Here is a 12,122-nt window from a genome sequence, read left to right on the forward strand (position 1 = left end):
CTGTATGATTACATGATGATGGCGTCCTCTTGGGTAAAATATTCCGGAGGTAAAATAGTCCCCCATTCGGATCTCCGGGCGGGGACTACTCAAGAGGATGTCGTTATCAGGAGAAAGAAAACTGGCGTTCTACGGATCGGAGCGTGGAATGTACATGAAAATGACCAAATTTGTGAAAAAAATTTTATTGGCTCTTCATTTACTACATGGTATTGAAATTTCAATTACCAAATATTACGTTCCAATTCCGCTTCTAAGGGGGAAAAAAATAATAATTTGTAATAGCTTGCACAGGGCGACGCCCCCCCATCTTGGTCTTCATCCTCTCGTATATCTATTTATACTGCGTTTTTTTCCAGTTTTGTGCAGTCACAATGCAGGGAACGTTTGTGTACTACATCAAGAAGGCTGTGGAATAATATCTCTGCCGCTGGTTTTATATTCTTTGATTTATAGCGTTTGTTTACGAGTGTTTGTTTGGAATACATTTTTACGAAAGTTGTAAGTAGACTTGTTATTATATTTTGCAGCATGCCGCGTTCTAGTAAGGTGTTTAAAAAGGTTAGAAAGTGTCAAGCTTCTCGATGTAGTAAAGACAACTTGAAAACCAGCCCCATAATAACAAATGGAAACGATACTTCAACCAAGAAAGCGAGTGCTTCGAGAAGGAAAATTGACAGCTGTCAATCACTTGATGATTGTGGCTCAGACACTCAAGCTACTAGTGGTTTTAGGCTTATTGATTTGAAAATACTATCTGATATTATATCATCTGCTTGTGTATGTGCTGACTGTGGTGCAAAAAGTTTGAGATTATATGACGAAGAAAACAGAATTGGAATAGTGTGTATGTTGCATCTTACTTGTGAAAGCTGTCATTCAGACACTGCTTTTAGAACTTCGGCATCAAGTAACCGGATATATGAAGCAAATATGCGTTTAATATATGGCATGAGATGTTTGGGCATAGGCAGGGAAGGTACCAGACTGTTTTGTGGGATCATGAACATGCCACAACCAAGTGCTAGGTACACCACTGGAAATAAAACACTGCTAAGTGCTCTTCAAGAGGAAGTGGAAGAAAACTTGAAGTCCTCTGCAAAGGAAGCTGTGAAGATGAATAGTGAACTAAAGACAGAAGCAGATAACACGCCAGACACCGATTTGTGTGTGTCATGTGATGGAACGTGGATGAAGCGTGGACATACATCACTGTATGGAGTATCATCTGTCATTAGTGTTGATACTGGAAAAATTCTTGACGTTCAGGTAATGAGCAAATATTGCTATAGCTGTGTACTCGGAAAGAGAGCTGGTGAAGTGGAAGAAAATAAGTGGCAGGTTGAACACAAGAAAGTGTGCTGTAGAAATTATTCTGGTTCTAGTGGTGGAATGGAACCTGCAGCTATGAAACTTATGTTCCATCGAAGTGTGGAAAAGTACGGTGTTAGATACACAAAATACCTTGGTGATGGTGACTCCAGCTCCTTCAAAACTGTTTTGGAAAGTGAACCTTATGGTCCCCATTGTGCTATAGAAAAGTTGGAATGTGTTGGACATGTGCAAAAACGAATGGGAGGCAGACTTTTAAAATTGAAACGTGAATTGAAGGGCAGGAAACTTGAGGATGGAAAACTTTTAGGTGGTCCCAACAGACTCACAGACAAAGAAATTCATTCTTTACAAGTGTACTATGGCAAGGCAATAAGGGACAACAGTGGAAATTTGAATAACATGCAGAAGGCTGTGTGGTCTATTTATTTTCATAAACTATCCACAGATGACAAACCTGTACATAATTTGTGTGACATATCGTGGTGCAAATTCAAGCAGGCTGAGCGTGATGGCATGAACTATTCACACAAGCACAGTTTACCTGTGGCTGTTTTAAGTGCTATAAAACCAACATTTAGGTGTTTAGCAGAGCCAGACCTCCTACGAAAGTGTGTGCATGGAAAGACACAAAACCCTAATGAAAGTTACAACTCACTGATTTGGAAACGTTGCCCAAAAACAACATTTGTTTCAACAATTATTGTTGAAATTGCTGCATATGATGCTTGTTTAGTTTTTAACAATGGTAATCTTGGAAGAATAAAAACTCTACAGAGGCTAGGATTTCATCCAGGAGCTTTCACCTATTCAATATTGAAGGACATCGATGACAAAAGAGTTGCTGCGGCTGATATTACAGCCAATAAAATTGAACAGCAGGTTAACCAAAGAAGACAAGCAAAGAAGAGACTGCTTGCAGATGAAGAGGAGTATGCATATGGCTTGCACTAGTTCACACAGAGACGGTAAGACCTAATACAAACACTATCAAATCATTGATTCAGTTTTCCCGTAACTTACATTTTTATAACTTTATGTACCTTTTTCTCAAAAACCACAAAAGGTAGAGAAGTGAAATTTGGTATATGACTAGTCAGTACTATAGTGAAAAATTCTGTGGAAGGAATTTTCATTTAATAAAATAGTAAGGTATTTATGGTAGAAAATATTCCTTAAATTTGATATATTATTTTTCAGGGAAATTGGGAGACCCGTAAAAACTGAACAAAAGAAGATATAAAAATTCTGCTCCACAGAGTTTTGTAATTATTTGGTATGAAAGTGTGTACAAAAATTCATTAACATTGCTCTCACAGTTTTCTCAAAAAAGGAACATTTGTAATTACATTGTTGAAAAAAAATTAATTGTTAATAATTAAAGATGTAAAAGGTCAATAAAAATGAAAATTTAGGTTCATATGCGCATAACATTTCTTAATAACTGTACCAAATTTGGATTGATTATCTTAAAAAATTAGAGTTTTATAAAATACTTTTAAAATTACTGCAGTTTCGTGTACGTCCCCCCTTAATCGGGCAGGTAGGTTAGAAAATTTAAAAAGGGAAATGGATAGGTTGAAGTTAGATATAGTGGGAATTAGTGAAGTTCGGTGGCAGGAGGAACAAGACTTCTGGTCAGGTGACTACAGGGTTATAAACACAAAATCAAATAGGGGTAATGCAGGAGTAGGTTTAATAATGAATAGGAAAATAGGAATGCGGGTAAGCTACTACAAACAGCATAGTGAACGCATTATTGTGGCCAAGATAGATACGAAGCCCACGCCTACTACAGTAGTACAAGTTTATATGCCAACTAGCTCTGCAGATGACGAAGAAATTGAAGAAATGTATGATGAAATAAAAGAAATTATTCAGATTGTGAAGGGAGACGAAAATTTAATAGTCATGGGTGACTGGAATTCGAGTGTAGGAAAAGGGAGAGACGGAAACATAGTAGGTGAATATGGATTGGGGGACAGAAATGAAAGAGGAAGCCGCCTGGTCGAATTTTGCACAGAGCACAACATAATCATAACTAACACTTGGTTTAAGAATCATGAAAGAAGGTTGTATGCATGGAAGAACCCTGGAGATACTAAAAGGTATCAGATAGATTATATAATGGTAAGACAGAGATTTAGGAACCAGGTTTTAAATTGTAAGACATTTCCAGGGGCAGATGTGGACTCTGACCACAATCTATTGGTTATGACCTGTAGATTAAAACTGAAGAAACTGCAAAAACGTGGGAATTTAAGGAGATGGGACCTGGATAAACTAAAAGAACCAGAGGTTGTACAGAGATTCAGGGAGAGCATAAGGGAGCAATTGACAGGAATGGGGGAAATAAATACAGTAGAAGAAGAATGGGTAGCTTTGAGGGATGAAGTAGTGAAGGCAGCAGAGGATCAAGTAGGTAGAAAGACGAGGGCTAGTAGAAATCCTTGGGTAACAGAAGAAATATTGAATTTAATTGATGAAAGGAGAAAATATAAAAATGCAGTAAGTGAAACAGGCAAAAAGGAATACAAACGTCTCAAAAATGAGATCGACAGGAAGTGCAAAATGGCTAAGCAGGGATGGCTAGAGGACAAATGTAAGGATGTAGAGGCCTATCTCACTAGGGGTAAGATAGATACCGCCTACAGGAAAATTAAAGAGACCTTTGGAGATAAGAGAACCACTTGTATGAATATCAAGAGCTCAGATGGAAACCCAGTTCTAAGCAAAGAAGGGAAAGCAGAAAGGTGGAAGGAGTATATAGAGGGTCTATACAAGGGCGATGTACTTGAGGACAATATTATGGAAATGGAAGAGGATGTAGATGAAGATGAAATGGGAGACATGATACTGCGTGAAGAGTTTGACAGAGCACTGAAAGACCTGAGTCGAAACAAGGCCCCCGGAGTAGACAATATTCCATTGGAACTACTGACGGCCGTGGGAGAGCCAGTGCTGACAAAACTCTACCATCTGGTGAGCAAGATGTATGAAACAGGCGAAATACCCTCAGACTTCAAGAAGAATATAATAATTCCAATCCCAAAGAAAGCAGGTGTTGACAGATGTGAAAATTACCGAACTATCAGCTTAATAAGTCACAGCTGCAAAATACTAACACGAATTCTTTACAGACGAATGGAAAAACTAGTAGAAGCCAACCTCGGGGAAGATCAGTTTGGATTCCGTAGAAACACTGGAACACGTGAGGCAATACTGACCTTACGACGTATCTTAGAAGAAAGATTAAGGAAAGGCAAACCTACGTTTCTAGCATTTGTGGACTTAGAGAAAGCTTTTGACAATGTTGACTGGAATACTCTCTTTCAAATTCTAAAGGTGGCAGAGGTAAAATACAGGGAGCGAAAGGCTATCTACAACTTGTACAGAAACCAGATGGCAGTTATAAGAGTTAAGGGGCACGAAAGCGAAGCAGTGGTTGGGAAAGGAGTGAGACAGGGTTGTAGCCTCTCCCCGATGTTATTCAATCTATAGCCTATATTGAACAAACAGTAAAGGAAACAAAAGAAAAATTCGGAGTAGGTATTAAAATCCACGGAGAAGAAATAAAAACTTTGAGGTTCGACGATGACATTGTAATTCTCTCAGAGACAGCAAAGGACTTGGAAGAGCATTTGAACGGAATGGACAGTGTCTTGAAAGGAGGATATAAGATGAACATCAACAAAAGCAAAACGAGGATAATGGAATGTACTCGAATTAAATCGGGTGATGCTGAGGGAATTAGATTAGGAAATGAGACACTTACAGTAGTAAAGGGGTTTTACTATTTGGGGAGCAAAATAACTGATGATGGTCGAAGTAGAGAGGATATAAAATGTAGACTGGCAATGGCAAGGAAAGCGTTTCTGAAGAAGATAAAATTGTTAACATTGAGGTCAGGAAGTGTCAGGAAGTCGTTTCTGAAAGTATTTGTATGGAGTGTAGCCGTGTATGGAAGTGAAACATAGACGATTAATAGTTTGGACAAGAAAAGAATAGAAGCTTTCGAAATGTGGTGCTACAGAAGAATGCTGAAGATTAGATGGATAGATCACACAACTAATGAGGAGGTATTGAATAGAATTGGGAGAAGAGGAGTTTGTGGCACAACTTGAGAAGAAGAAGGGACCATTTGGGAGGACATGTTCTGAGGAATCAGGGGATCACGAATTTAGCATTGGAGGGCAGCGTGGAAGGTAAAAATCGTAGAGGGGGACCAAGAGATGAATACACTAAGTAGATTCAGATGGCTGTAGGTTGCAGTAGGTACTGGGAGATGAAGTTTGCATAGGGTAGAGTAGCATGGAGAGCTGCATCAAACCAGTCTCAGGACAACAACAACAACAACAACAACAACAACGTGTAAGTACCGACTTTATATGCGCCATATTGGAATCGTGGTTTATGGTCGTTTCCGCCATATTTGTGACGTCATGGGTCAAAGCTGACGGGCGGGATCGGACCCTTCCGTATTTCCTAAATTATATATAGTTAGCCGATCTAAAAATTAAAGGCGTTGTTACTGATAAATGTTGAAATACACCCCACATCTTGCTCAAAATAATATGCTTTAACTAAACGGTAAAATTTGCTCTTCTGATTATAAGTAGCAACTGCAACAAAATTTACACTACAGCGAATCATGTTAATTACGACGCAAGAAAAATTATCATCTACAATTTGTTGCAATACGCCCTCTCTCACGTACATACAACACTATGAAACACGTAAACATGTCGGGTCAAGTGATGAATTAACTGAAAAAATGTTTGTGCAGTGTAAATAATTTACTTAACCGAGTTATTGCAAACAATGGACTCTGAAAATTACCTCAGTAATAGCCAGTTCCTACAACACAAAACACCTTCTGGTGGATTTTATGGATAACACTTAGCAATTCCAATTCTTTCCAAACAATTTACTCTTTCAGACATTACCAGAAATTACACAATTCTGTAATACTTCATCTGAAACTTATGTAGCAAAATATGTTAATCCAGGGACTGATTTATCCGTTTCGTTTAATACAATTTTACTCCTATATTAAGAAGTATTTGTCTGGTAATATCCTCATCGTTTTTGACAACAGCTGCACCTTACTAATTGTAAAATAGAGGCATATGATCACTTCTTGGTACTCGGCTTTTATCCGATACAGATTTCAGCAACTAGGGGTACAATTGCACCTTCCACACATCTAATAGTAAGATCACTTTACCGAACTGATTTGAATATAAAGGTGTCTCACATCGTGCAAAGGAGCGAAGACAGCTCAACCAAGTTAAAATCTAAGAGTTGGCAAAAAGAAATAACGCCAAATTTTCCAGAAAAACTAAAACGCATCTGCGTCAAACAAACCACATACTTTCTATTAACGTTTACGTGAACGTAAGAACACACGCAGATAATTATTAAAAAAAACCGTCAAACTTACCAAAAACACTAAAACGTAGTTCCAGCACATTTCAGACCACCACTCAATTTCTACACGAAACCTTCACCTCATTGTTCCCCACCACAATTTGAATTTGAACAAAACAAATTCTACTGCAACAGAGATATATGAAAACGAAAGTAGGTATGCCAGAGATTTTATATCAACGCACAGGCATACCACTACCATTCGGATTGTCTCGCGCCAGTAAAACGTCTGCTACACTGACGTTTCAAATCGGAAATTGCCGTCACGGGGCCATGCCCGCCAGGCTGCAGGCCACTTGCGATAGTTCTCTCGACCTAAAATACATTCCGTTCCAAATATAAGTCTCGAGAGTACAATCTAGATATGGGCCAACTCGGGTTTACGTCAAACCGAGGTAACATAGTTCAAACTGACTTAACTCGAGCAGGAACGAAAAAAAACCTGAAATATCCAGTGTCATTCTCTCTTTCGCGTCTGAGCAGATTGCGATTTATTTCAGTTGACCAAACCAAGATTCGGTGTTTCCCAATCGATGATTATATTCACGAGCTGGATGGTTACTACAAAGGGAGCAATTTCTGGTCTTTCGGCTTGAAATTTTGAAGACTTGTGAAAATATTCACTTCACCTGCGTTATTGAAGATTTAGACATTTGAATACGATAGACACGGGTTCAGTTTGTGCGGAAGCGCCGGTGAGCTCCGAACTAGAGAGAAACGAACCGGTAAAGCCAATTCACGCAGTCCGTCACGGCACCACCACGTCAGGGTGTATTCACATTAGCCTATCCTTAACGTCACAGCACGTCAAGTAAATTCAAGTTACGTGATCTCAACTCACATTGCTGTCCTCAGCTGTTCTTTTCGCTAGTATTGCGATCTTCCCTACATGATTTTCAGCTGTTTTTAGTACGCGCGAAGTGCACTCAACGCTTTAGCTGTACGAAATTTACCTTTATTGGACTCAAATGGTCTGCATCTTGTAGGGTTAGCTTGTATATTAGAGAAGGGAGGCAGAAGTGCTAAATAACGCGGAGAATGTGCTTGGGTCTAAAGAAATGTCATTACATGGTACAGAAGTGGAATTTCACACATTACACAAAGAGCACGAGGAAGTGGAATCAGCATTTTATATTATGGAAAGTCGACGCACCAATTTTTTTTCATTTGTTACGTCAAACTTTACCCAAAATTGCTAAATGGAACACAGTGTTGTAAGTGGCCATCACATCCTGTGAAAATTTTGTTTGTTTTAAAGTTAACTGTAGTTGCTAGTACAGTGCAATTTTTTGTGTAGCGGTCATATCCCCCTCAATTCCTTTCTCTTCAAAATACATATGTTTTCTTTACATGTTTTGTATGGCTTTTAGTAGTTCAAGTGCCTTATTTGTTCTGGGATAAGCTAACGAAACCACATAAATATTGACCACTGATGCTTGAAAAACTGTTGCATACGAAATTCGGAGAGCTACTTAACAATAAATATGCTTACCACAAACACATATTTAATCAAAGAACTGATAGTATCTGTAGGGTTGGGTTGTTTGGAGAAGGAGACCAGACAGCGAGGTCATCGGTCTCATCGGATTAGGGAAGGAAGTCGGCCGTGCCCTTGGAAAGGAACCATCCCAGCATTTGCCTGGAGCGATTTAGGGAAATCGCGGAAAACGTAAATCAGGATGGCCAGACGCGGGATTGAACCGTCGTCCTCCCGAATGCCACTGCGCCACCTCGCTCAGTGACAGTATCTGTAGGTTCCAGTGCATTTCTTTATGTGACACTACAAAGGCCTGACAACATACATATAAATTCCACCTACTAATTAATCTGATTCTACCGACAGTACTTTTTTCACTTCAAGTTGCACCCATGTTGCAATCCATTCCACTGTTAAATATTACTTATTGTACCAGAATCAATAAAAATCCACTTTCTAAAAAGTAGTAGAGGGCAAGTAATTTAGGCCCATGTCGTAAAATTAAGACTGCTGTCTCACTGCTTCAATTAACCTGTCGTCATTTATTATAAACCTTAACTAAACAAATAGCAGATAACTAACACTGATAGCAACCACGAAAGCCTTGTATCAGAACGAAATGAGATTGTGAGTCTTGTGACCAGCAATGAATGGATGACATTAGCCGTGAAAACTTTTCTCCAGAAAAATGTTGACAGTACCGTGATGTGACATAATGATACGGGATGGCCAATGTTGATGCGACCATTTGAAATTCACTGCAGAACTTTCTGATGGGACGGGACTGGATGCGACGTAATGGCCAGTGGAGATTGGCCTTTACTCAGTGCCACCCGCCATGCAATGTGTTCGAATCAAGTTACAAGTAATAATCCCAACCCAAGTTACCCTGTTTCATAAACTGAGTTGACCCTAAGCTTGTTCAGACCGTGTCAGTGCGGAAAAGTTAAATAAATGTTCTAAGTCGTTTGAATATTTCACATCTGCTCAAGTTGTAACTTCTCTTAAAACACAGTAACCAAACTGAGTTGCTGGACTAAAGGCTAATTCGCACTGGCCGTCATGTCACATCATGTCCTGTCCCCTCAAAACATTCCACAATGCATTTCAAATGGCAGCATCAACAATGGCCATCCCCTCCCTTCGCATCACATATGGCAACATCAAGGTTTCTCAGGAAGGAAGTTTTGACAGCTGACATCATTCATCTGTTGTTGATCATGTGATCCAAAGCTCATTTTCTCTCGATACACGGCCATGAGCAGATGTCCATATTTCATTTCATTGTGGTTTTCGTGATTGATATCTGTTGTTTTTGTTCATTATTTGCCACAAATTGTTTCATTTTGTTATTTCTTTTATTAAAACCTATAATAAATGATGAATGGTTAATTGAAGCAGGGAGGGAGCAGTATCAATTGTAAAATTGTAACTAAATTACCTGCCCTCCATTACATTTATAAAGTGGATGTTTCTACACACCAATATGGTATTTAATATTTTACAATGAAATGCATTGCAGTATGACTGCAACTCGAAATGAAAAATATATTGTTGGTAAAATCAGATTCATTAGTAAGTCGAATTTATTTGTATGTTGTCAGTCATTTGTAGCATTTCGTAAAGAAATGGGCTCAGACCTTCAGACACTGCCATTTGTTCGTTTAAATATGTGTTCGTTACAGCTTTATTTGTTGCTAAATATCTCTCTGGGTTTTGTATGAAACAGTTTTTCAAGTATCAGTGGTCAATAATTGTGTGGTTTCACTAGCTAATCATTATCTTTCTGCGTTTTGTATGAGACAGTCTCTCAAGCATCAGTGATCAATATTTGTATGGTTTCACTGCTAATCCCAGTACAAGTAAGACACTTGAACTGTTAAAAGCCAAATACAAAACTTAAAGAAAATCTATAAATCTTGAAGGGGAAGATATTGAGGGAGATATGGCTAGTGTACAAAAATTTGCACTAGACTAGCAACTGAACTTAGTCTTAAACAAGCCAATTTTTCATAGAATGTGATGGCAGCTCATACCACACTCTACTTTTTAGTGATTCTGGGTGCAATTTGATGTAACAAATGAAAACAATGATGCTTTGACTTTGTAAACTATAAAATGAAGGATTTCTCTTCCTCAAACTTCTTGTATACTGTGTGAAATTTCCTTCCTGTATGGGACCAATGACCTCACTGTTTGGTCTGCTCCCCCAAATCAACCAACCTTTTAGTACCACTGAGTGAAACTTTCATAGCCACACTATTTTTGTGTTGTTTTGCACTTCTGTCTTCGTTCTCTAATACACTCAATATCCCTGCAAGCTGCAAGCCATTTAAGTCCAATAAATGTCATTTTCGTACAAATATGGACTTGTGGTTATCACGTATTGTTGGGCAGTAATAACACACTTTAGATGTTTTATTTGGCACTGAAGTAAGCGGGAACAACATGGCAGTACAAAATTTGTGTGCCAAGAGCCTAGAAATAAAGGTAGTACAAAGATGCTAGAGTCCAAAAATATGGCACTTTACAACCCTGCAGTAGGCTCGTGCTGTATCGTTATGGGATTAGGCACGTGGAGGACTCCTGTCCCTCATTTTTGTTTCTTAATTACTCATTGAAATGATTATCAAATGTTCTTTAGTTGCTTTTTCTATGCTTTTATATGTATAGGGATGGAAATAAAACACAAATTAAAAAAAAATTCAATAATTCATTTCAGAGACAGTTAACACATATGGCATGTAAATGAGGCAAACACATCCACCTTTTACATTTATGACACCATTTTCTAGTTGAATTGTCTTTCTGTCATCCACACTCGTAACGGAGTCCTTTGGAACCTTCTCTGGGATTGTCTTGTGGTATAACTGTTGAATTTATGCCCAGTTTGGCTCATGCACGCCGCCGTAATTCAATGGGAATTTGAGGGACAGCAGATCTGTACTCAATTTGCGGTTTCATCATTTCCCAGGCCATCCTCAACAGAAACTCCGTTCTTTTCAATGATTTAGGTGTTCTAGAATTTGCTCAGTATATGCACAGTATGTGTTCATGGCAGAAACACTAATTAAATTATAGAAAATAATCATAGATCACCTACAAGTGTTACACAACACATCATTTTTTTGAATTAGTCGATCAAGTAAATCAACTCCAATCTTTGTCATATTGTAAAAAGCTATAATGTCTGGTTTCAGTGAATCTTTTGTATCTTTATCAATGGTATCATGACATAGTGTAGATATGAAGAGAACAGCTTGATTAACTATAGGGCAGTATGAAACTAACGTACCATTCTCCTGGAAGCCAAACAAAGAAGAATATTGAGGTCTTTGCTTATTAGGTAAAACTCCTCAAGGATTTCCTTCTTGTTTTCCCAGAGTGTTCCAACATATGAGAGTCCCTTGTCTTCTGGTAGCTTCTTAGCCAGTGCTATACTGCTGAACCAGTTGTCACCAGTAGTGTTATGGTGAGTCCCACTGACAGGTTCCACTAAACTCATTACTACATCTGTAGGAGAATTACTGTGCTTGAGATGACCCTCTGGCTGAGTGCCAGCACAAGTTTCTAAGTTGAACGTATAGGCAGTTTTAGCATCTATCAAAGCAAATGTCTTAATGCTGTCTGAATTAGCGTTTTCCTTGAAAAGAAAGTAATTGTTCGTCATCAGTCAAATATTCACTTGGAACAAAGTGTTATGAAAAATTATGAACAACAGTCTCAAAAATATCTCTAATTGGAGCTAATTTATCAATTTCTTTTCGAAGGCTTCTGTCCCCTATGTCATCAAAACGTAAACGTCTCACAAGAAATTTAAATCTTTTTTTCATTCATAGTTAGGTAACAGGATTCTAAGCCATTTCCTCTAGAGTTACCCCAG

The 12,122-nt window shown here is 38.4% G+C and overlaps 1 protein-coding gene across 1 annotated transcript; it reads left to right on the forward strand.

Annotated features, from left to right (window-relative positions):
* Window positions 1-303: 303 nt before the first annotated feature.
* On the forward strand, window positions 304-2,593 carry LOC124798362. The gene is made up of 2 exons (XM_047261732.1): window positions 304-2,300; window positions 2,533-2,593. Exon 1 carries the CDS (start codon window positions 532-534, stop codon window positions 2,284-2,286), a length of 1,755 nt encoding a protein of 584 aa, XP_047117688.1. The 5' UTR covers window positions 304-531; the 3' UTR covers window positions 2,287-2,300; window positions 2,533-2,593.
* Window positions 2,594-12,122: the final 9,529 nt, after the last annotated feature.

Source organism: Schistocerca piceifrons, chromosome 5 (genome assembly GCF_021461385.2).
Source record: "Schistocerca piceifrons isolate TAMUIC-IGC-003096 chromosome 5, iqSchPice1.1, whole genome shotgun sequence".
Classification (NCBI taxonomy): domain Eukaryota; kingdom Metazoa; phylum Arthropoda; class Insecta; order Orthoptera; family Acrididae; genus Schistocerca; species Schistocerca piceifrons.